Source organism: Carlito syrichta, unplaced genomic scaffold (assembly GCF_000164805.1).
Source record: "Carlito syrichta isolate Samal-C Ts95f unplaced genomic scaffold, Tarsius_syrichta-2.0.1 Scaffold287601, whole genome shotgun sequence".
Lineage (NCBI taxonomy): Eukaryota > Metazoa > Chordata > Mammalia > Primates > Tarsiidae > Carlito > Carlito syrichta.
The window spans coordinates 43,555-69,846 of NW_007231697.1; the positions used below are offsets into that span (position 1 = coordinate 43,555).

The following is a 26,292-nucleotide window of genomic DNA, read 5'->3' on the forward strand; positions in this document are numbered from 1 at the left end:
ATGTTCTTCCATACTTAATAGACTACAGTATAGTGAAAACATAACTTTTATGTGAACTGGGAGACAAAATTTGTGTCATTGGATTTATTGAGGTGGTCTAGAACTGAACCTGCAATATCTCTGAGGCATGCCTGTGTATCTCTTGATATATTTCAAGACAGAAAGTTGATTTGCATATCAATGGTAGTTGCAATAATAATAATAGCTATTACCATTTCTGGGGTGCTCATTATGTGCTCACTTTGCGTACATTATCTTATTTAATCCTTGCAACAATCCAAAAGGTAGGTATTATATTCCCTATTTTCTTGAGTTGGGGTCTCACTCTGTTGCCCAGACTGGAGTACAGTGGCACCATCAGGGATCATCATGGCCTCAATCTCCTGGGCTTAGGTGACACTTCCACCTCAGCCTCCTGAGTAGCTGGGACTATAGGCGGATGCCACCATACCCAGCTTATTTTTTATTTTTTTGTAGAGGCGAGGTCTCACTATGTTGCCCAGGCTGTTCTCAAACTCCTAGGTCCAAGCAATCCTCTTGCCTTGGTTTCCCAAAGTGCTGATACTACAGGTGTGAGTTACTGTGACCAGCTCCTATTTTGTATATGACATAATTGAGAATGGAAAGAGAAAAGTAATTTTGGTTTATTACTTTTTTTCCTACTAGTTATATGGTAAAACTTGGTATGTATATTTTCTTAGATGTAACAGTCTGTCCCACTCGAAACTGTTTTTAAATAGTAAAAAAAAGACTTGAAATACCTACAATTGGGACCTCTCATACATAAGATTTGGAATCACAGCTTCTAGAGAAGGGGAGGGGGCGGTCTTAGGTATTCACATTTTAAAAAAGAGGGAACTGATACCCAGAGTAGTTAAATGTCTTAGCTAAGGCTACTCAATGCTCTGGTGAGAGAAAAAATTTCCATCTTCTAGGCCAGTATTCGCAACACTGGGCTAAAGGTTCAAGAAAGTGCAGACTCCAGGCTTTAGTACAATCATCTAAAGCATTATTAAAATCAAGATGAAACAAAACTAATTTTTGACTTATAATTTCTAAGTGAAAATCATCACAATTTATTTGACAAATAATTTGATCCAATAAATATCATGTACTGTCAAGGTGAGCAAGACACAATATTACCCTGCCATTATCTACAACTTAGTGGAGGGGTAGACATGCAATCAAACAATAAAATACATTCGGTTAAGGCCAATGGTATAGACATGTACAAAGATCTAGGGTGCTATGAAAATGTGTAAAACTGTGGTTCTCAATGAGGGGAGTAATTCCAACTCCTGCCCCTAGCAGACATTTGACTACAGCTCATACCTTTGGGAGGCAAAGGCAAGAGGATTGCTCTACACATCTGGTGTGTTAAAGGCCAGGGATGCTGCCAAACATCTGAAAATTCATAGCCCAGTCCTCCATAACAAAGACTTAGCTGGCCCGAAATATCAATAGGGCTGAGGATGGGAAACTCTGATATGGAACCAGCAAAATATTTTTTACAAGGGATGTACAGTGGGTAAAGTTTGGTAGGGGGGTGGTTAGGGAAGAGCTTAGTAAAGAGATCATGACTAGGATATGGGGGAGGAGAGAACCCCAGCAGAAGAAACAAGATGTGCAAAGGGGCAGAAGTATGACATATTTGGGCAAACCCAAACACTGGAGAAAGTTGTGGGGGCTAAGGCTGGACAGTTAGGCAGGAGCTAGACTACTTCAAGAAAATATATTGAGTTAGAGGAATTACTGTAAGAAAACTGTTTGGCTCTGTGATGGCTGTTGTAGATCACTCAGGAGGACAGTGTTAGTATATATCAACGTGAGCTAAAACAGTTGAAGAAAGCTGTAAGAAATGAGGCTTTCAGCCGGGCTCGGTGGCTCAGTCTGTAATCCCGTGCCTTTGGGAGGCTGAGGTGAGTGGATTGCCTGAGCCCGCGGGTTTGAGACCCGCCTGGGTGGCGAGACCTCATCTCTACAATAAATCAAAAAATCAGCGGGGCGTGGTAGCGCATGCCTGTAATTCCGGCTACTTGGAAGGCTGAGGCGGAAGGATCGCCGGAGTCCAGCAGGTCGAGGCTGTGGTGGCCAGGAGCGGCCACTGCACTCCAGTTTGGGCGAGAGAGTGAGACTCCAACTCAAAAAAAAAAAAAAAAAGAAATGAGGCTTTCCCTTTGCTTCCTGAGGGCCTGGCATTTTCCAATATTGTATTACTTTCTCAAAGATAGATTCAGAGTTGTTTCAGCTTTCTTATTAAAGCCACTCAGCTGGTGTCTTGATGCTGTGCTGGGATCATGAGCAGGGGTGAGGTGGTTATTGCTCATGAATTAGACTTATAGACTGGTAATGATGTTTATTTTCATTTTCTCAGAGCAGCCTAGTCCAAAGATGGGGATCTGTGACCTTAAGATTAGACTACTAATCTAGATGAGCTTCCCCTTACCCCTTCAAATAAAAAAGATCTCTTTCTCTTAAGCAAGCCATGATCAAAGCAACTGACAAACTGTCACAGAATCTGCCAGACCTCACTCTAGCCTTGCACCTTCTCTCCAGCTCCTGAACATTTCTTCCTTCTGCTATGCTCTGAGTTCATTTCTAGAATTGGTTCCTGACTCCCGGTCAGCAGCTATCCTGGGCCTGCTGAGCTCTGATCCAAGTGCCTGCCTCTGTGCCCTGGCGGCCCCATGACCAAGCTTCATGGATGTGAGTTACTCTTTTTATTTTTTAAACTTGGCAGGTTTTCTAGGCACAGTGGAAAACAGGATCATAGAAGGGGATATGGATTTGGGACCACGAAATGAAATTTGTGAAGGGAAATATTTAATTTGTGACAGCTGGTAGCTTCTGTGCTCTCTCCAGGCCTTGGAATAACTGAGAATTTATATTAGAGAAGTTGATAGTAAAGTAATGAAATCCACCAAAACATCTTGAGAAAAATTAAACTATATGCTACACAAGAATTTACCTTTCTTAATAATGTAATCACTTTATTCATTTTAGATTAAAATTATAATGTAAGATGTTGTTTTCTCATTTATACTATCACATTTGATAGTTTATATTTAAAGCAGAGTTGATTCTCAAAGAAGTTGAACATCTTCAAATTGAATTCTCTCACTTCAGATCTTTTGAGAAGTAAAATAAAGGATATTACATTCTTCTTAACCTAGCGTTTTCTTGATTATCAGATAGACAAAATAAAATCTTTACTTAATATAAGAAAGCTGAAAAACACAAGAATTAATTGACAAGAAATGTTGACACATAGACCCTTATGTTCTGAATTATCATAATTTCCACCGGTTTCCACTCCTTATAATGTTTTATTTCATTATATGTATATTAATAATTAAGATCAGTTTCTAATTTCCTTTAGATTTGGGTTTGCTCTTACTCATCTCTGTCAACTGTTGAAGCAAACAGGGCTATAAGTATTTTATTTACAATCTGTAAGAAAAAAAAGAAATACTATTGCCTATACCTACTGTATTCTTATTCCTTTAATACCAAGTCAGTAAAAATAGACATTTTTCCATAGTAGTATAAATACTGTTTGTGTGATAGTGAGCTTTTCATTATTTCAAATGTCCAGGCAAAGGCTGGAAAAGAGTGAATTTAAGGCCTTAAAATCTCAACTTTCAGACTCCAAGATATCAGAAAGTTTGGAATCTTTCCTTCTTACATGAGAATGGTATGACTCGTGAAGCAGGAGTGTGTCTTGCTCTTGTGTTTGAGCTACTTGTGCCATATGGTTTTTCTCTGTAGATGAATTATATTTTTCTGTTCTCAAGAGCAGGAGGGCAACCTCTAGACCAATTGGGATTTTTGCCTCGGAATAAGTCTTCTACCTTTTTTTTTTTGGAGTTGGAGTCTCATTCTGTCACCCAGGCTGGAGTGCAGTAGCAGATTCACAACCAATCACCTGCTGGGCTAAGGTGACCCTTCCACCTCACCCTTCCAAGTAGCTAGAACTATAGGCACGTGCCACCACGCCCAACTAATTTTTGATTTATTGTAGAGATGAGGTCTCACCAAGTTGTCCAGGTTGGTCTTGAACCCTTTTCTCAGGCAGTCCTCTCACCTTGGCCTCCCAAAGTGCTGGGATTATAGGTGTGAGCCACCACGCCTGGCAAGTCTTCTATTTTTAAGTTTTTTTATCCTTCAGAAGGAGATGATATGCAAATTGAAAAATAGAAGCCAGAGGTTTCCAGTTACATGTTGTCTTGACCCACAAATATAGTGGAGGTCCAGGTGTGAGCAGCTCAAGGACTTTATTGGTATTCTCTATTTGGTGAGATATTATTCTCCTGGTTTCTTTGTGCTCTTTGAGCATATTTAAGATATAAAGTCTTCATCTAGTAAATGCAATGCCTGGGCTTCCTTAGGGAAAATTTCTAGCAATATTTTCTATGAATGGGCCATACTTTTTTTTGTTGTTGAAAATTGAACATGTTGGATATTATACTTTGGTAACTCTGGAAGTCAGATTCTTCCCATCCTTGGGGTTAGCTGCTTATTGTGGGTTGTTTGCGTGTTTAGTAACTTTTCTAAACTATTTTTGTAAAGTCTGTTATCTTTGTCATGTGTAGTCATTGAAAGCTGTGTTCCTGTAGCTCAGTGGTCAGCTAGTGTTTTGACAGTTTCCTCAAATGCCTGGAGCCGAAAAGAAAAAAGTACTCTTACAGTCTTTGCCAATAGAATCTGTGTTATTATGTTCCATTAACACTTAGTCAGGCTGTTTACAGCTCTGCCTTCACATTTACTTCCTGCTCACATAGAACCTGAAGGTCAGGAGGAGGTGAGAATGTAGGGTCTTCTCAGGCTTTTTAAAAGTGTGTGTTCATATCTGGACATGCTCATGGAATTCTTCATTACCAGGTATATGAGGGAGATTTTAAAAACTTTGCTCCCTCATCTATCTCTTTTTCCAGCCTCTTCCTTCTCAGGCTTTTGGTCTGTCTGTTGCTTATTACTATGGTGTAGATATTTGTCCTCCCAAAACCCATGTTGAAATTTGATCCTAATGTTGGAAGTGGGGCCTAATGGGAGTTGTTTGGGTCATGTAGGCAGATCCCTGATGAATGACTTGGTGCCATCCTCACAGTAATGAGTGCTCTACTAGTCCCCATGATAACTGATTGTTTAAAAAACCTGGCACCTCCCCTGTGCTTGCTTCTGTTCTTGCCGTGTGATCTCTGCTCACACCAGCTCCCCTTTGCCTTCTTCCATGAGTGGAAGAAGCCTGAAGCCCTTACCAGAAGCAAATGCTGGTACCATGCTTTTTGTACATTCTGCAGAACCATGAGTGAAATAAGCCTCTTTTCTTTGTAAATTATTCGGCCTCAGGTATTTCTTTATAGTAACACAAACAAACAAAGACACTTATCCTGTTCCACAGTTTGTCTGCTGTGGGCAAAATTTTTGCCTTTAAATGCTCTCAGCAAAAGCAGGGTGCACTTACTTATCCTTATTTTTTAAATGCCATTAAAATTTATATAAGAATAATAAATCCATAACTGTGTTAGAACACAGGGAATTGCTAAGAGTGGGTCAAACACAATGAAGAAAGCAAGGCAGGGACAAATATATAAAATTTAATTTTGTTTATATAAACATCAAACTAGGTAAAATGAAATAGTATATCATTTAGACATATATGTGTTAAAACTATAAAGTAATGTTAGGAAATAACACAAAATTCAGGATAGTTTTCATCTCAGTTATAGGGGGATGGGCATGTAGATGGTAGGGAGTATATGGAGGGCTTCTGGGACAGCCAGCAAGGCTCTGTCTCCTTTCATGAATGTTTATTTATTAATAATTCAATATGCTATATATTTCTTTTATATTGTTGTGTATTTGTGTCATACTTAAAAATAAAAAAGTTTAAAAAATAACTAAGAATTATTATTAAAAAATCATTAACAAAGTGAAATGATGACCCAGAGAGTACAAATAGATGTTTGCAATGCTTGTATGAGGTAAAAATTCATATCTAGAATATATGAAGAACTTCTGTGAATAAATAAAAAGACAGAAAACTCAACAATAAAATAGGTGCCTTGAGCTGGGCTCGGTGGCTCAGCCTGCAATCCCGCGCTTTGGGATGCTGAGGTGAGTGGATTGCCTGAGCCCACGGGTTTGAGACCCGCCTGGGCAACTTGGAGAGACCTCATCTCTACAATAATTCAAAAAATTAGCCGGGCATGGTAGCGCGCGCCTGTAGTTCCAGCTCCTTGGAAGGCTGAGTTGGAAGGATCGCTGGAACCCAGCAGGTTGAGGCTGCAGTGGCCAGGAGCGTCCACTGCACTCCAGTCTGGGTGACAGAGTGAGACTCCAACTCAAAAAACAAAAAAAACAAAAAATAGGTGCCTTGAACAAGCACTTCACAAAAAGAGAATGCAAATGAACAATTAACATAGAAAAATGGGCCAAACATTCACAGTTGTCAGGCAAATGGAAATTAAAGCCACAATGCAATACTACTGTATATTCATAGCTAAAAGGAATACACCTATAGTGAGTGTTGGCAAGGATATAGAACAATACTAGTGGTAGTATAAATTGATACAACCACTTAGAAAACAGTTGGCAGTATCTACTAAGCTAAATATATGCCAATTCCATGACCTACTTCCAGGAATACAACCAAGAGAAATATATACATATATTCAGCAAAGGACATGAGCAAGAGTGTTCTTAGCAACACTGTTTATAATAGCCCCAAAGTGGTAACTACCCAAAAGTCTATCAACAGAAGAATGAAGAAATACATTATGGTATATTTATGCAGTGGAATAGTATACAACGAGAATGAGTGGACTACAGTTATATACAACAATAGGGATAAATCCTACAAATGTAAGATCGAATAAAAGAAGCCAGCAACAAAAAGTACGTATTTCATGATGCATTTATATAAAGTTCAAAAACAGGCAAAAGTAATGTATAATGCTAGAAGTTAGGATGGGGTCAACTTTAGTGAGGGGGGAGGCAACTTGAAACTGGCATGTGGGAACTTCTGGGATCTTGCTCATGTTCTGTTTCTTGATTGGTGTGATGATCACACAGATGAGTTCATTTTGTGAAAACTCAGTGAATTACATACTCATGATTTTGTATTTTTTCCATACTTATATTCCTGAAATGTGTTTTTTTAAAAAGAAGTAGAGGGGCTGGATGGTTGATGATATCATGCCACTGAATGAGGAATCTGACTGGTCTTCTGATTCTTTGTACATGATTTCTAGAAAACAAAAATAACTAGTAAACTAGGTAATAACTAGTAAAACAAAGGAAAGTAGGTGATGAGAGGGATATACAACGAAATATACTTATTTGGTTGAGTATTGTTTCTTTCTCTGCCTTAGTGCTCTATTAAAGCTTAAATAGAGTCACAACTATGATGTTAGAAAACAATAACTTTCCTGTAATCCCAGAACTTTGGGAGACTGAGGCAAGAGTACTACTTGAGACCAGAGGATCAAGACCAGTCTGGGAAACCTGGCAAGACCTTGCCTCTACAATAAATCAAAAAATCAGCCAGGCATGGTGGTGTACGCCTGTGGTTCCAGCACTTGGAAGGCTGAGGCAGAAGGGTCACCTGAGGCTCAGGTTGAGGCTGCAATGGTTATGTGCATGCCACTGCTCTCCAGCTTGGGTGACAGACTGAGACTCTGATTAAATAAAAAAAAAAAAGAAACAATGAATTGACCAGATCCCTTCCAAAGGAGAGATTATGGTGCTATTACTCTAGTTGCACCAATGTTCAACTCTTTAGGAATCGAGCCCACCATTCTGGAGTGTGAAATGGGCAATAAGAAAGACAAACTCATTTTAGCTGTTCTTTTCCAAAGGTATCCTCCAACCTCTCCTTCAACATTGATCCAGGCAACTATGTTGAAATGAATGATTCAATCACCCACCTGCTCTCTAAAACAGCGATACAAGACATTACAACGGAACTATACTGTCCACTGTGCCATGATTGGTTCCATGATCCACTGATGCTAAGCTGTGGCCACAACTTCTGCCAAGCCTGTATTCAAAACTTTTGGAAGCTGCAAGGAAAGGAAACAATCTGTCCTGATTGTAAGATGCTATGTCAATATAGCAACTGTACATTCAACCTTGTACTGGATAAGCTGGTAGAGAAAATTAAGAAGCTACCCCTACTCAAGGGTCACCCACAGTGCCCAGAGCACGGAGAGAACCTGAAACTGTTCAGTAAGCCAGATGGGAAACTGATCTGCTTTCAATGCAAGGATGCTCGATTGTCTGTGGGGCAGTCTAAGGAATTCCTGCAAATCTCTGATGCTGTCCATTGCTTCACGGTAGGTAAGCCCTGGGCCTTGGTAAGCCAGAAAAAATCTTTTTTTTTTCTTAGCCTTGTGCAGTGTGGCTCAATCCTGTAATCCCATCAGAGGAAAAATCTTTTAAAGGGCTTCTTCTCTCTTCCAACCCCATCCTTTTATCCAAATGATGACTAGAAAGCCCACACTGCTCAGAAAATACAACATATCTTGCAAAATTCTTCCTCTAGAGTAGTTGCTTCTATGAAAGGAACAGTGGAGAGCTCTGGCCTATTCCCTCAAATATTTACCTAAACCCTGCCATAACAGCAGTCTACTAAACACTGTGTAGAACATGGACATATAAGATATTGCTCTTGTCATAAAAGCTTCAAAGTTTGGTCAAGTTTAAAATGAAGAAAACAACAGTAGAAATATAAGGTAGTCTACTATTGAGAGTTAAATTTTGTCACATTTGTAACTCATAAATGTTCAGAATTTCTGAGATTATAGAAATAGAGCTTATATAGTGAAAGAAAGGAAAGGGACTTGAAATGGGAAATTATTTGGATTTGGAAGAGCAAAAGAAACAAGTGTTTCAAGTGAGAACAAATAAATACAATTATAGATGGTGAAAAGAGTATAACTAGAGTGGAAAATGTAGAGAGTTCTATTACCTTCTTCATACTCATGTAGATAGTTAATAAAAGAGCAGAACTAAATTTTCTGCTGTAATTTTCTTCACAATTCTTGAAAGAGACAGAAACTGTGATATAGGGAACGGGAAAAAATTTTGCAGCGAGAGTTCGCTCTTTTGGGGCACACTAGGGCTTTAAGGGAGATGTCCTTTAAGGCCCTTCATCTCCCAAGGATAATTCTATTTGGTATTCTATTTGGCATTCCCAGGAGGAACTTACCATCCAACAGGGTCAACTAGAGACAACCCTGAAGGAACTTCAGTCCCTGAGGAACATGCAGAAGGATGCTATTACTTCTAACAAGGTGAGGAGCAGGGTAGAGGGGTTATAAGATGAAACTGGAATACACCCTCCATGTAACTCAGCCATGAGTGCAAAGTTGTGTATACATATATTACCAGTACACTAAATGGCACCTGGGCTATAGAACTGGAAAACTGAAACTGTAGGGTGGAAAAGAATATGGTAGCTGACTAACAGAACAGACTGACCTTTCCCCTGATATGCTGATCCTTTCGATGGTTCGGTCACTAGGTGACTGTTGTGGAGTTGAAATCTGACTGGTCTTTCCCTTAACTATGGCAAAATAAGGAACTTACCAGAAAAATTTACGAAAGATTGATATGTCCAAAGAAATACCCTACTTTCCTTTAGGTTTATAACCAGACAACTCTGGACCAAGGTTTCTCAGATTGCTGGCTTTTCTTATCTAATATGATCTTTCTTGGCTGTCCTCAAACTAAATAAAGCTATTGTATACAATTTCAACTTCATAGGAGCTCTAGAACAACATTAATGGCTAGAGATTTGGCAAATCAGTCCTTAGGTTGGGGTACTAAATGGAGTTCTCTTTCATCATTTGATTATTCTGTGGAGGAGAGCCTTCTCTACCACTTGGCTTGTAAAAGAAGAAATATATAGACTCAGGAAAAAAAGAAGAATGAATGGAAGTTATGATGTCTTCAGAGAATCTTTTTCCTGTTTTTAGGAGTTCCACTATTAGAGTCAACATTCATTCATTCAACAAATATTTATTGAGTGGGTCAGGCATTATACTAGATGGGGAGTGGGAGACAAATGTTAATTAAATAATCCCACTAATAACAACAAAATGACAACTTTGATAAGTACTATAAGTGAAAATATAGTGTATTGTGAAAGCATATAAGTGGAGAACATAATCTATACTGGAGGAGAGGTGTACACTGAAGAAGTCACTTAATAAAAATTGAGAATTGAAGGATAAGTAACTTAGCTAAGTGAACTGGGTGAGGGGAATGTAAAGGAAATGACCCGAATAAGAATATACTAGGAAGAGAAAGAGCATATGAAAAAATCCTGAGACAGGAATTGGAATTCAGTGGTTATGTTTTTTGTTTGTTTGTTTGTTTTTGAGTTGGAGTCTCACTCTGTCACCCATGCTGGAGCGCAGTGGCACGCTCATGGCCACTGCAAACTCGATCTGCTGGACTTAGGCAATCCTTCTGCCTCAGCCTTCCAAGAAGCTGGAACTACAGGCGTGCGCTGCCATACCCAGCTAATTTTTCGATTTATTGTAGAGACAAGGTCTTGCCAAATTGCCCAGGATGGTCTTGAACCCCTGAGCTCAGGCAATCCTCTTGCCTCCACCTCCCACTACACCAGGCAGTGGCTATGTTAAACAGAGAAAAGGCTCCTAAAGCTGGAATATGCTAAGCAAGATGTGAGCCCTTGTGTAGATAATGTTAAGAATTTTGAATTTCATTTAGCGAACAATAAGAAGGCATTAAAGGTGTTTTGCTTTGTTTTGAGTCAGAGTCTCACTCTGCTGTTCAGGCTGGAGTGCAGTGGCACACTCATGGCCACCACGGCCTCAACCTGCTGGGCTCAGGACACCCTTGAGCCTCAACCTTCCAAGCAGCTGGAACCACAGGCATGTGCCACCATGCCTGGCTATTTTTTTAAAATTTATTGTAGAGATGAGGCCTCACCAAGTTGCCCAGGCTGGTTCATTAAAGGTTCGTAAACAAGATATTGTTAGAATGGATATGACATTTTGTCTCATTTTGAAAATATCACACTGCTGGCTGTGCGGAGAATGGAATAGAGAGAGGCAATGACAAGGACAATGGTTAGAAGGGTACTGCAATGGTCCCAGAGAATGATAACGGTGACTTGGATTAGCAAGGCAGTGGATATGTAGAGAAAGACACAGCTTCAGGATATGCTTTGGAGGCACAAATTACCTGGAAATGGTAAATGATCAGATGTGAGGGATGGGTAAAGATGTCAAATAGGTAACTGTATTTAGGAATACAGAGCTCAGAAGTTAGCCTAGGCTGGACATAAGAAGTAAGCATTAGCTGATATCTAAAGCCATAGGAGAAGAGGATCTTGCTTTGAAAAAAAGTATAGAATGAGAAGGAAAAAGAGCCCAAGACAGAATATTAACTAATTATAACATTTAGAGCTTGCACAGAGGAAGTGGAACCAACAAATAAGATTGAGAAATAGTAGTGAGAAGGGTAAACAGTAAACCAAAAAAAAGTGTGAGCTAGAGAAGAAAGGGAGTTAAGACTATTCTTTTTTTTCCTTTTATGTTTTAGAGACAGGGTCTCACTATTGTCCAGGCTAGAGTCTCGTGGTGTAATCATAGCTCACTGTAACCTCAAACTCCTGGGCTCAAGGGATCCTCCCACCTCTGCCTCCTGAGTAGCTAGGACTACACCATGTCTGGCTTATTATGACCTTTTTTGAGAAATGGGGGTCTCACGATGTTGCCCTGGCTGGTCATGAACTCTTGGCCTCAAGTGATCTTCCCACCTTGGCCTCCCAAAGTGCTGGGATTACAGGTATGAGCCAGCATGCAGAGGCAAGACTATTTTGAGAGTGTAATAATTAGGGACCATGGAACTCAAGCTGGGTAAAAGGATATGAAGATAGAAGTCAGTCAGGCTGGGTGCGATGGCTCATACCTGTAATTCCAGCAATTTGGGAAGCTGAGATGGGAGGGTCGCTTGAGCCCAGGAGTTTGAGACCATGCTGGGTAACACGGCGAGACCTTGTCTTATTAAAAAAATTGGCCAGTGGTGGTAGCATGTGCCTGTAGTCCCAGCTACTTGGAAGCTGAAATAGAAGGATTGTCTGAGCCCAGGAGGTGGAGTCTGCATTGAACCATGATTGTGCCACTGTACTCCAGCTTGGGTGACAGAGTGAGATCCTGACTCAAAAACAAAAATAAAAACAAAGAAAAAAGAAATGGAGGTTTCAAAGAGATCCAATAATTTTTGCAATGAGTGCCTGAGTGAGCTTGGTGCAAAAAACTTTTTTTTTTTTGGAGTTCGAGTCTCACTCTTGTCACCCAGGCTGGAGTGCAGTGGCATGCTCAGTCACCGCAGCCTCGACCTGCTGGGCTCAGGCGTCCTTCCACCTCAGCCTTCCAAATAGCTGGAATTACAGATGCATGCCACCACACCCAGCTAGTTTTAATGATTTATTGTAGAGACGAGGTCTCACTAAGTTGCCCAGGCTGGTCTCAGACCCCCAGGCTCAGTCAATCTTCTTGCCTCGGCCTCCCAAAGTGCTGGGATTACAGGCTGAGCCACCGTGCCCAGTCTTTTTTTTTTTTTTTTTTTTTTTAAGTTGGAGTCTTACTCTGTTGTCTAGGCTGGAGTGTAGTAGCACAATCACAGCTATCACAGCCTCAGCCTGCTGGGCTCAGGCAATCCTTTTGCCTCAGCTTCCAAGTAGCTGGGACTACAGGCGTGTGCCACCAAGCCCAACTAATTTTTTTGAATTTTTGTAGAGACAAGGTCTTGCCATGTTGCCCACACTGGTCTCAAACTCCTGGGCTCAGGCAATCCTCTCACCTCTGCCTCACAAAATGTTGGGATTATAGTCGTGAGCCACTGTGCCCAGTGCACAAAACATTTTTTTGGAGATGATGCTATTGCTGGGGATGATAAAATCCTAGGTGAGACTGTGGGCAAGAGTAGATAAAGGTGGCAATCATTAGGAATAAAGAGGATGAGGAACTGAGAAGCTGGGGTGCCAAATTGTTCACCTGTAAGGATGTTGAGGTCGCCCAAGAAAAGAGTTATCAATTTTAGTGCAGACATAGCTCATCATCTGCTTCTTTTATATTGTCCTGGCAGTAGGAGAGGCATCCCTCCTCCCAGTTCTGATTTCTAGACAGTGACAGTTCTTCCAGCCTTCCAATGGCTCCAGTCCAACAGTACCACTTGATAGACACTGGTTTACCAATCTAGGAGGGTATTATTCATTCTAGAATGTTTGTTTAACTCCATGGTCTTACTTAATATGTCACTGGTTGCCACTTCAGTACTGCAAGAAGAAACCTAGAGACCACTTTTGATAAATCTATCCTGAATTATTAAACTAGTTGGGAAAGAAGGAGTAAGTCTCCCAAAGGACTCCCTGTAGTATGGTAGAATGTTAACATTCAGCAGCCACTTGTATGCATTTTTCTGTGATGGCATTTCCCAAGTGTGTGAGTGTTGGTAGTGTGGGCCCCCACCCCCAAGTGCTAGTTTTAGTCATAACCATGTTTGATAATTATGGAGGTTTCCAGGAAAACAAGCTGCATCTGGAGCAACATGTGTCCTTGGAGTTTCTAAAGCTGCATCAGTTCCTGCACAGCAAAGAAAAGGACATTTTAAATGAGCTCCGGGAAGAGTGGAGAGCCTCGAATGAGGAGATGGAACTGAATCTGAACCAGCTTCAGGAGCAGTGTCTCCTAGTCAAGGATATGTTGGCGAGCATTCAGGCACGGATGGATGAGCAGAATTCCTTTGACTTTCTTAAAGTAAGACCCCATAACATGATAATAACATGATTATGGATGCACCCAGAAGGGAGAAGAGGTTTGGAAAGGATCAGAAGTGATTTTTTTCACTGCCAGGGAAATGAAACAAAACTGCTACAGTCCTTTTGAAATTCTCTGGAAGAGACCAGGCACGAAGGTTCACACCTGTCATCCCAGCACTTGGGGTGGCTGAGGCAGGAAGATTGCTTGAGCCCAGGAGTTTCAGAACAGTCTGGGAAACATAGTGAGACCTTGTCTCTTCAAAAGTAAAAAAAAAAAAAAAAAATTAGCTGGACATGGTGGTGCACACTTGTAGTCTCAGATACCTGGGAGGCTGAGGTGGGAGGATTACCTGCGCTCAGGAGGTTGAGGCTGTGTTGAGCTGTGATGGTACACTGCACTCCACCCTGGGTGACAGATGAGACCCTGACTAAAAAAAAAAAAAGATTCTCTGGAAGAATAGCAGGAGGCTACTTGTGCTTTATGCTCAGCAGAAAGCTTTACTTTCAACCTCTCAGAAAACAAGATAATAAAACTCCATTAATAATGAAAGAAGTTCGGCACCAGTAACGACTCCTCACCCGTTTAAGGCCAAGAGATTTATTAAAGAGGTGGTTACAAGGGAAAAAGGGAAAGGGTCTGTGGAGAGAGAGAGAGAGAGGAAGTGGGAGAGAGGCGGGGAGAGAGCTGCAGAGAGGGAGAGAGCGACAGAGAGAGAGAGAAAGAGAGACCAAGAGAGAGAGATGCAGGGAGAGGGCTGTATTTACTAGCCTGACAGGGGCTGGAAGGGGCTGTGCTAGGTTCTTATTGAAGGAACAGCATGGGAGCAGGGTGGGGCCGACGCCGTGTTATAGTCCTATTGGATGCATAACAAAGCTGGCTAAGGATTGGAGGCTTGCAGGTTTGAACTTCGAGTGCGCGGGATATTGTGCACACAGAAGCTGGGACCTAGGGCCTTTGCTGTCTGGTGTGTCCTCACCATGCTCGGTGCCATTCTGGGAGCCGCCTCTCTGATTGTTTCCTGTACCCTTCATTCCCACCTTTTCTGTTCTTATGGGGAGGGGCATCGTTACTCTTTGTGGCTACTTCCTGCTGGTTGGGGGCATTGTGGGGATAAGGTGGTGGAAGGGTGTAGAACCAGCCAGAGCAGGGCCCAAAGGTAGGCGCTGAAGGTGTAGATTTCCGCAGGTGAGAGTTCCATGAAGGTTCCTTGTAAGTGTAGGACAGCAACTTGTTCCGGCCAGTCTTCCAGTGGGTCCGAGGGCGGTAGTAACCAGCTGTCTTGGAGTAGACTGTGGAGGTAAATAGAGAACCTGGAAGAGAGCATATCTAAAAGAAAAATTAAGTGATGTTTAGGGACAAGGTGTTGACTCCTCTATTGGGACAGGTTGATAACTATTGAATAACAGGAGGTTGAGGTTTTGATTTGAGAGTTTAGTTAAGCGTTGTTGGAGAAATTTAAAGATATATGGGGGTATTAAACAAAAACACAAATTAGAAAGAGGCAAGTGCCTCCCTGTTGGACTATTGAGAGCCAGGAAAATGGGGTGACTTTGGCTGTCTGTTTGTAATATTGACTAAAGTTTTTAAAAGCATGTTACAACACAAAATCACAGTAGTTATTGCAAAAGTTACTTATTTAGCCAAAATGATAGTGCAACGATTTGAAAAGGAAAAAAAAAACCTCACTCTTTGTAACAAAGACAGTAGGGGAGGGGGGAGGGTAATTGAATTTTGTCTCTTTTTTCTCCCCTCTGTTATTTAAAGAAGAAAATTTTTGGAGATTGTTAATTAAGAAGCTCATGTTCTGGCCTTCGAGTAGCATGTTGGCCTAGCATTAGTGTAATTGATATTAATGGTAAATTTATGGAACCCTTTTTGTAGCCTCGAGTGTTTACAGAATTTCTTTCACTTTTTTCCACTAACTTTCACCTAACATGTTCGATAAACTCATACCATTCTTGACATGCTTGTTCAATAAACTCATACCATTCTTTGACATGCTTAAACCTTCTATTTTTGTTCTATGCTTTCTTTAACCAGCCATTCTATTATAGAACAAAATGTACCATACAAGATTCTTTCCTATACAATTATTTATCTTTTCTTTATCCTTTCTTACTAAAAACATACCTTACACCAACAACTTTCTTTACATTTTTCCTAACCTCAGAGCTCTAACCAAAGCAATAAGTTTATATGTAGTGGAAGGGCTTAGATAGGATCCAATGTGGAACTATTAGGGAAATCCAAAGCTATACAAAAGGCACCCAAAAAGTACAGTGGTGTGAGTTTTAATTTTTGTCATAATGTCCCTTCCCAATAATGGAGCTGGACACGTTGGCATAACAAGGAAAGAGTGTTGAAATACTTTATCTCCCAGAACACATGGAAGTAATGGTATAGTGAGGGGCCTGGATATAATGCCCTGTGCCCCCACAACCAAAAGGGGTGAAGGAAGGAGTGGACCAGGAAATGTAAGTAGATCTGAGCATGTAGCCCCCGTATTAATAACAAATGATATAACCCCGCCAGCTACTGATATTTCCACCCTAGGCTCGGTTGGTTTAATGGTTTGTTCCGAAGACACTGGGGCTACCAAGTTAGTGGCGAGTCAATCTGACTGGAGCAAGCCCGAGAGATCCCCTTCTGAGATTGTGTAAGATGCTTGGTGTCCCTTAATTGCAGCAAGCCTCTGGGCCATGTGCTCTCCTCCTTCTGGGCGAATGAGGCAATCATGAGCCCAATGTCCATGCTGTTTGCATTTGGGACAGGGTTTTGCTGGTAGGCAGGGCTTGAGAGTCTTTGGCCATATGCCCATTTTGATGGCATCAGAAACAAACCTGGGAAGGGGGCTGTGTACCCCTTCTGCTATTGACCATCTGGGGTGGAAGATTATCAGTGGTGGCTTTTTTGTTAACATGGTAGATAAAAGCTGAAGTGCTTTCCGTTTATGTTGGTGGTCCTGTATTTCTTCCTTCTTTGGGTTGTTAAAGATTTTAAAGGCCGTGTCCAATAGCTCTAATTGAGGGGTTTGTGGGCTCTTTTCTAATTTGTGGAGTTTATGCCTAATACCCAGTGCTGACTGGGAGATAAAATACATAGCCAAAAGAATTTGTTCCTCTACAGAGTTTAAACCAATATTAGTAAACTGCTGCAATGTTTTAGAGAGGCAACTTAGAAACACTGTTGGATTTTTATCTGGTCTTTGAAAAACCTCTTTTATTCTGTCCTAGCTAGCCTGTTTATTAACACCTTTTTGTAGTTAGCTAACAGGATTTATTTACATGATCTCTTTATTTTCGTCTGGGAAGAAGGTTGATATAGACCTGGTTTAGATATAACTTGAGAGAAATTTAGTATAAGGAAACAACAAAGACTTGTTGCAGCTGGTAGGGCTGCTATCAGGGGTTATCAAGCAGTGAGGGGAGGGGAACTTAGAGGAGGAGGCTCACACGTGCGTGGAATAATGGGAGAAAGAGAAGTTGTTGGAGAAGCAGTAGATGCTAGCATGAGTTGAGAGTGGAAGTTAGAGGGGTTCCAATTGAGATACAGGCGAGGATGTTTATGGAGGAGAGAAAAAGACTGAACATAGGGAATCTCTACCCACCATTTTGAACACTCACAGAAAATACATAGGCCACTGATTTTGGTTGTCTAAGGGGTATGTTGGCCAGTCTTACGTGCAGAAATGAATTAGGTGTTTGGGTTTGATATCGGGGAAAGAGAAAGTGTAGTGAGATTGTTTAAGAGGCATTTAAGAGGGGAATCAGCCGGCACAGATGACAAGCCTCCCATGGTGAGACAGGTAGACTAAACGGGGCATCCCCCCGAAGAGCCAGCTGTCCAAGAAGTGCGGCTGTAGCAAAGCCTGTCGTCACAGGGGTTTGGCACAACCAGAGTTCTCCTGGAGAACCGAGGGGGTCAAGGCACCTAGCACAAGGATTTTTGAACCAGACAGAAAGCACTTGACTGGGCGGGGGGTGGGAGTGTGAGATTCCTGCCGGTCAAATAGGGCTTACTGTGGGGCAACAAACATGGAGCCTCTGAAGTTCCCTGTTACCCAACAGATATAGGAGTCCTTCAGAATTCGCTGTGGGCCAGCAGACGTGGGACCCCTGGGGTCTGCTGTGGTCTAACAGCTGTGGGATTCCTTGGGGCGGGGAGAGAGAGTTGTGCAAGATCCGCTGCGGGCTAGCAGACGTGGGACCCCTGGGGCCCGCTGCAGCCCAGCGGCTGCGGGAGTTTTAAGGTTTAAGAAATGAAAGAGAAGAGGAAGCCTTTAGGGTCCGCTGTGGCCATGAAGGCCGAGGTGGGGTGCGTTCCCCCTCGCCCTGGGGCCGGAGGGGCTGCCGGATGATCAATGGTCTGTTCCCCCCAGGGATCCTGGGTAAGTTTCAGGCTTCTGTGTCTGGGGAACTCACCTATCCAATGGTCACTGGTGGATGCAGGTCACGCCTTCAAAACAGTGGGAAGGTCTGGGAGGGCTGGAGTGGCCACCGGTGCCGGGTGAGGGGGTCCCGCCTATGGGGATAGACACGCACAAGGGTGGGAGAGTACCCGATCTGAGTCACGGCACCAATGAAAGAAGTTTGGCGCCAGTAATGACTCCTCACCCGTTTAAGGCCAAGAGATTTATTAAAGTGGCGGTTACAAGGGAAAAAGGGAAAGGGTCTGTGGAGAGAGAGAGAGAGAGAGAGGAAGTGGGAGAGAGGCGGGGAGAGAGCTGCAGAGAGGGAGAGAGCGACAGAGAGAGAGAGAAAGAGAGACCAAGAGAGAGATATGCAGGGAGAGGGCTGTACTTACTAGCCTGACAGGGGCCGGAAGGGGCTGTGCTAGGTTCTTATTGAAGGAGCGGCACGGGAGCAGGGTGGGGCCGACGCCATGTTATAGTCCTATTGGACGCAAAACAAAGCTGGCTAAGGATTGGAGGCTTGCAGGTTTGAACTTCGCGTGCACGGGGAATTGTGCACACAGAAGCTGGGACCTAGGGCCTTTGTTGTCTGGTGTGTCCTCACCATGTTCGGCACCATTCTGGGAGCCGCCCCTCTGGTCGCTTCCTGCACCCTTCAAATAATAGTATGTATTAATATTTTAACACTTTTTCATAAAGAGTTTTGAAGCTTTATTTCTCAAAAATAAAAATGTTGCAGCTTGAGTTGTATCTTTGACTGGCTCTCAGCAATCATAAGTTGACCTGTCTAAAAAGCTGTTTGCCAACATTTGCTATCTGAAGCTTCACCTCTGAAGAGGAGTTGATGACCACTTCAGCACCCAGAAGCTTAATTAGCTAGTGTAAGGAAAAGAGGCCTTGGGACTGGAATATCTATTGTGTTTTTCTTCTGAGACTATTCGAAAGTGTGGTTAAAAATAACTTAACCTTAAGTTATTGGCTTCTGTCTTGTTCCCTATAAAAGGGAACTCTAGAAAATCAGAGCCATGTAAGGCCAGTTTAACCTAGGTTAGATTAGGGATGAAGATCAGATAAACATATGAAGGATGAAGGAAGTTGGAAGAGGTGGGTTGGGGGCCGTCTACACAAATTCTGGTAGTGGCCAGCATCACTGCCAGATGAAATTTCTGGAGTTGATGAACTGGCATCTGACATTTCTATTTCTCCTTTCCTCTTCTAGGACATCACAACTCTCTTGGATAGGTAAGTGTTTCCCTATGGTACTTTTAGTACTCTTCCTTCAGTCCTTACAGAATGTTTAATGATACATGATTTATGTCCCCTGCAGCTTGGAGCAAGGAACTAGGGTGCTGGCAACCAGAGAGCTTATCTCCAGAAAGTTGAACCTGGGCCAGTTCAAAGGTCCCATTCAATACATGATATGGAGGGAAATGCAGTCTACCCTCTCTCCAGGTATTAATGGGTATTAACTATTGTTTCCTGGGGCTTCTAATCTGTGTTTCATCAATGGGATCTTTTCAGTGGCCCTCATTAGGTCTTTAGAGTCTGGCATGGGGGTAGGTTCAAGTTTAGCAGAAAGAAGGCTGGTTGGTAGGATTAAATTTCTTCTGGTGCCAAGACCTAAGAATTTATGACTTCGTATTGATAAATAGATAAGACTCCAATATTGGAATTATTTAGCAGCCTATGATTTTGTTAGACTATTCTATCAAATATGACAATAGCCAAAATTTTATCCTGTTTTACTAAATTGGCTATATGAATCCCTGAGGCTTCTCTGCTCTGAAGGTTTCTGTACATACTCTTTGTACATACATAGGAACTTTACAAGTTGTCTTGAGCTTGTACAGGATGTTCACTGCATAGAATATAACATCTTAGGAGATTGTTTAGATCTTTGGTGCTTCAGAATCAATAAGTTAAATTAATTTTCCTGATAAAGACACTGTTATTTGTTCTTGCAGATACCAAAAGACTGAGCGAACAAAAGCACACAATAGCATTTCAAGACCATTAAATAAAGTTCTAAATAAAACTCTTTTAGAAATAAAATTATATATAAAGTTTGTATAGATTTTATATAGACACATCATTATTACTATTGTTTATAGCTACTTCATTTCATGAAAATCAAAAGTCATCCCTGTTAACAATTTTTCTAGATAATTGACATAGAAAAAAAACAAACTGTACTGAGGTATAATTAACATGGAATAAAACTGACCAATTTAAAGTGCACAATTTCATGAGTTCTGACAAATATATACACTTAAATAAACATCTCCATAATCAAGATATAGAACATTTTTATCATCCCCAATAGTCCCTTTATAGTCAATCCTTTCTACCTTTAGCTTCTGACACTCACTGATCTGCTTTATTTCACTTTAAATGTGTCTTTTTTAACTTTTCATATAAGTGAAAACATACATTATATCATTTTTTGTGTCTTTTTTTCACTTAGTATACTGCTATTTGAGATTATTCTGTGTTGTTGCATGTATCAGTAATCATGTTTTACGGGCATATCACAATTTGCTTATTCATTTGATAGATGTGGGAATAGTTCCCAGTTTTTGGCTATTATGAATAAAGTTGCCTGAACATTTGTTTATAAATATTTGTGTTTTCATTTCTTTGAGGTAAATACCTAGTGGTAGGATTGCTGGATGTGTGTTAAGTAGGTTTATTTTGATAAGAAATTACTATTTTTTTCCTAAAGTGACAGTACCATTTCACATTCCTACCTGCAATGGTTGGAAGTCTCAGTTTCTCTATATCCTTCCAAAACTTGATATTGTCAATCTTCTAACCATTTTATTGGATGTATAGTAGTATCTCACTGTGGTTTTCATTTGCAAAACTCTAATGACCAATCTGGTTGAGTGTCTTTCACGAGTTTCTTTGCTATTCATATATCTTTTTGGTTGTGTTCAATCTTTTGTTCATATTTTTACTGGATTGCTTTATTATTAAGTTATAAAGGATACAAATCCTTTTCAGATATGTTTCTTAAATACTTTCTTTCTATGGCTTGCCTTTTTATTTCTTAACAGGGTCTTTCAAAGAACAAACGTTTTTAAATTTACCTGCCGAGTCATCAAAAGGTCATACAAATCCTAAATGTGCTTCATGTATTTTGAAGCATTATTAGGTGAATATACTCAAGATTGTTATGACCTTTTGATTTCTCAATCCCCTTATAATTATGAAGTGTTCCATTATAATTATGAAATGGGTTTTATCCCTGTTATTCCTTTTTCTGAAGTCTATTTTGTCTAATATCAATATTACCACTCTGCTTTTCTTTAGATTGGTGTTTGCGCAGTATGTTTTTTCCTGTCACGTGATTTTTTTAAACTTATTTGTGTTTTTATTATGTACGTTTTATGTAGCTAGAATATAGTTAAGTCTTGCCTTTTTATTCAATCTGACAATCTCTGCCTTTTAATTGAGGTGTTTTGACTAAATACATTTAATGATATTATCAGTATAACTGGATTTAAATCTACCATGTTATATTTGTTTTGTATCCATACCATCTGTATTATGTTCCTTTTTTCTCTATACCTGCCTTGTTTTGGACTGGGTGCCTTTTTAGTTTTTCCTTTCATCTTCTTTTTACCTTATCTGTACTTTTTGTTTTATTTTTCATTTCTCTTTCATTTTTAATTGCTTTAGGATTTTACAATATACATCTTTAACTCATTCTATCTCCAAATAAATAGCACTTTTCATATAGTATAAAAACCTAACAAAGTATACTTTTTTTTCCTTTTTTTTTAAGTTGGGAGCCACACTCTGTTGCCCAGGCTGGAGCGCACCTGTATAATCAAGGCTCACTGCAGCCTTGACTTCTTGGGCTTAGGTGATTCTTCTGCTACAAATTCCCAAGTAGCTGGGACTACAGGCACATGCCATCAGGCCTGGTTAGTTGTTGTTTTTAGAGATGAAGTCTTGCATTTGTTTTGTATTCATACCATCTGTCTTTTGATCCTAACTTCTTTTGGACTGAGTGCCTTTTAGTTTTAAGTTTTTTTTGTTTTTTGTTTTTGTTTTTTTGAGTTGGAGTCTCACTCTCTCACCCAGACCAGAATGCAGTGGCCGCTCCCGGCCACCACAGCCTCGACCTGCTGGGCTCCAGTAATCCTTCCGCCTCAGCCTTCCAAGTAACTGGAACTACAGGCGTGCACTACCATGCCCGGCTAATTTTTTTGATTTATTGTAGAGATGAGGTCTTGCCAAGTTGCCCAGGCGGGTCTCAAACCCGCAGGTTCAGGCAATCCACTCACCTCAGCCTCCCAAAGGCGCGGGATTACAGGCTGAGCCACTGAGCCCGGCTTAGTTTTAAGTTTTTATGTTTCCCAGACTGATCTCGAACTCCTGGGCTCAAGCAATTCTCCTGCCTCAGCCTCCCAAAGTGCTGGGATTACACGTGTGAGCCACCATGCCCAGCCATATTTGCCTGCTTTTAAGACTTGCTTTTTGTCACTTGCTTCCACTAAGTTGATTATATGGGGTCTTGGTGTGATTTTCTTTATATTTATTCTGCTTGGGTTCATGAGCTTTTTTAATCTAAGGGTTATAGTTTTCATCAAATTTGGAATTCAGCTAGTATTTCTTCAAATACTTTTTTTACCACTCCCTTTTCTCCTCTCCTTCTTGGAGTCTAATTTTACTTATGTTATACAATTTGATATTGTCAAGTTGTCTCCTGTCATTGATGCTCAGTATTTCTTTTAGTTTTTTTCCTCCTGCACTTCATTTTGAATGGTACTTATTGTTATTCATGTTGTCTCATCTTTTTTTTCACCGGCCAATCTGTTAACACTGTTCAAGATATTTTCCATTTCATATATGTAATTTCATTTCTGAAAGTTTCATTTGGGTCTTTTTATATCTTCTATTTTTATCCTTACCATGTTCATACATTTCCTCTACATTCTTGAGCAAATGAAAGATATTTATAACCATTTTAATGTCCTTGTCTGCTAATTTCATCATCATTGTCATTTCTGGGTCTGTGAGTCATATCTTCTGCTGCTGTGCATGGCTGGTAATTTTTTTCTTTCTAATTGGCTTTATTTTTTAGAACACTTTTGGATTTTTAAATTTTACAGAAACATTGAAAAGATAATATAGAGTTTTCTTATATACCCCATCCTCAGTTTTTCCTGTTATTAACATCTTACGCTTAACACCTTTTATAACTAATGAACCAAAATTGATACATTATTATGAACTCAAGTCCATAGTTACTTTAGATTTTCTTATTTTGACCCAACATCATTTTCCTGTTTCAGGATCCCATCTAAGATGCCACATTACACTTAGGTTCCTCTTGGCTATGGAAGTTTCTGAGACTTTCTTTGTTTTTGATGACTTTGACAGTTTTGGAGAGTACTGGTCATGTGCTTTGCAGAATGCTGCACTATTGCAATTTGTTTGATGTTTTTCTCATAATAAAACTTGGGTTATGAGTTAGGAGAAGAGTGCTAAAGTACCATTTTCATCACATCATATTAAGAGTACTACTGTTGACATAATTTATGACTGTTGATGTTGGCTTTAATTACCTGGCTGAGGGAGAGCTTGTCAGGCTTCTCCACTGTAAAGTCCATCTTGTTCTACTGGTACAATTTGGAAGCCAGTCACCATGCACACTCCACACTTAAGAGTAGTTACATCCCCCTCTTTGAGGGTAGAGTATCTACATAAATCATTTGGAATTCTGTGGCACAAGAGATTTGCCTCTTTTGGCTGGTAATTTTTTATTGGCACCAAATATTATGAATTTATATTATTGTTTGTTGAATTTTATTGTGGTTCTTTGAGTACTGTTGGACTTAACTCTGGCATGCAGTTAAGTTACATGAAATCACTTTGTTCCATCTGTGGCTTTATTAAGCTTTGTTAGAATGGTTCAAGAACAGCCTTTAATATAGGGCTAACTTAGCTCATTTTCCTAAGGTAATACCCTTCCGAGTACTCAACCAGATATTCACAGCTTATGAATTTTTCCATTCTGGCTGAAAAGCATTTTCAGTTGTTAGGTTTGGGAGAATTATTAGGTCTGTGGGCTGGTATGCTGAGCTGGTGCCATGGGTAAGATGCAAAGAATTGCACAGAAATTAGATTGGGAAATATAATTTATTTAGAAAGTAGATGAGAGAGAGAGAGAGAGAGAGAGAGAAGAGATTGACCTCCCAAGATAGGGGAGGGGACCAAAGCTTAGGGAACAAAAGCATGGCCACTGCTGCTTGAGGTTTAGAGCTTTTTAAATCTTTCCTTTGGTGGGGGCAGGTTGTTAATGTGATTGAGTGGTAGTATGATTTATGTCATCATGAAGGAGTGGGTAAACACAGGTACTAATGTCATGGTGATGGATGGCAGGTAGATGCATGGTTTAGTCACATAACTTGTCATGGTGATGGGGTCTGTTTATGCCAAGTAGGTCACAAAGGGCTAATTGCAACAGATTAGGTTATCCTGTTTTTTTTTTTATGGCTGAAAGACAAATATTTGGAAAATAAAAGTAAATAGTACAAAGCAGGCTTGGGGGTGGAGGTTGTAAGACAATTATCAATAGCTATCTCTGGGAAACCAGTTCTGTCCTTGGTTAATGATTAGAGGGTAAATTAAAGTGAACTGCTAAAAAAAAAAAAAAATACGACAGAACTAGGCAGTGTTAAAATGGCTGCTCTTTGGTTATGTCAAATCCATTTTGGTCTTTTGTCCTTTCACCAGTCTTGTGTGAACTCCAGAAATTGCTCAGTCTACTGATTTCTGTATGTTTTTCTCTGGGCTTGATGAGTTTCACTGCATGCATGTGCAGATCAGTACTCAGGTATAATTTTTTTATTTTTATTTTTGTAGAAACAGGTTCTTTCCCAGGCTGGTGTTGAACTCCTGGCCTCAATCTGTCCTCCTGGCTCAGGCTCCCAAAGTGCTGGGATGGCAGGTGTGAGTTACATTGCCTGGCTTAGTCACAGTCTTGAGAGAATCCCTTTGCAGACGTTCAAAAGATTCTGTGCATCTTCCTCCTCTGTGTTACTCTGCCCAGCAAATTCTAACTGCCTTGGTATCACACAGAGTTTTTCTTCCTGTATGCTTTGCTCTGTAAAGCCAAACTTCATTTCTAGCAGTCTTTCAACATGCAAAGTGATTTTTGTTTATTTTTGGTATAATTTTACATCAAGAAAACCAAACAGGATTTATTTAGTATGTGACTGTTTATCAATAATGTATTATTAATTTATATACTCTCTCCCTACAGAGAGTGGAACTTTATGACTGTTTATTAATAACATATAATTAATTTATATACTATCTCCCTACAGAGAGAGGGACTTTTTTTTCCTATGGCAACTGTGGCCAGACTTTGGTAAAATATACTGCATATTTTTTATTTCTATTCTTTACTTATACTGCAGATCCATACTTTCTCCTTCTCTGCCAGGCTTATAAATGAGGCTATTGCTTTAGGGCAGGAGCTGGTACTTTTACTGTAAAGAGTCAAGCAATAAATATTTTAGGCTTTGCACAATGTTTGGTCTTTGTTATAACTACTTAACTCTGACATTGCAGTGAAAAAGAGGGCACTGATAATATGTAAATGTATAGTCATGAATGTGTTTCAATAAAACTTTATTTATAAAACAGGTAGTAGGCCAGATTTGGGCTTTTGGTTCTAGTTTGCCAATTCCAGCTTAGGGAATCTTTCAATTATAAATATTTTAATATGTTTATTTAGTTTTGTGTGCATCAATAAAATATCATCAAAATCCACTCATTCATTCTTTTATAGGTCTACTACATGTTAAGCACTAAGTTGGGCTCTAAGGGCATAGAAATAAAAAATGTAGTTTCTGCTCCAAAGCAAGAGAACTAAAAGACCAACTTTACTAGACATTTCAGTGAGAAATTGAGATTTAAATCAAAAGACTGGCAACAGGAATGGGAAATAAAGAATAGATTCTAGAGACAGAATTCTCTAGCAAAATGTACTGGACAGTAACTGAGGATAAAGGGGATGCCAAGAATGAAAATATAGAAGATGCAGATTTTGGAGGGGGTTGATGA

At 40.3% G+C, this 26,292-nt stretch overlaps 1 protein-coding gene across 3 annotated transcripts in view; it reads left to right on the top strand.

Moving 5' to 3' along the window:
* Window positions 1–2,465: 2,465 nt before the first annotated feature.
* Window positions 2,466–26,292, top strand: part of TRIM69 (tripartite motif containing 69) — a 30,614-nt gene continuing 6,787 nt past the window's right edge. The window contains exons 1-6 of one of the 3 annotated variants that reach the window (XM_008052866.2): window positions 2,466–2,706; window positions 7,860–8,336; window positions 9,201–9,296; window positions 13,563–13,796; window positions 19,430–19,452; window positions 19,538–19,662. In XM_008052866.2, the coding sequence (XP_008051057.1) occupies window positions 2,701–2,706; window positions 7,860–8,336; window positions 9,201–9,296; window positions 13,563–13,796; window positions 19,430–19,452; window positions 19,538–19,662 (961 nt within the window). In that variant the 5' untranslated portion in view covers window positions 2,466–2,700. The remainder of the gene's footprint in view (window positions 2,707–7,859; window positions 8,337–9,200; window positions 9,297–13,562; window positions 13,797–19,429; window positions 19,453–19,537; window positions 19,663–26,292) is intronic. The other 2 variants (XM_008052867.2, XM_021709894.1) reach the window with 2 other exon arrangements.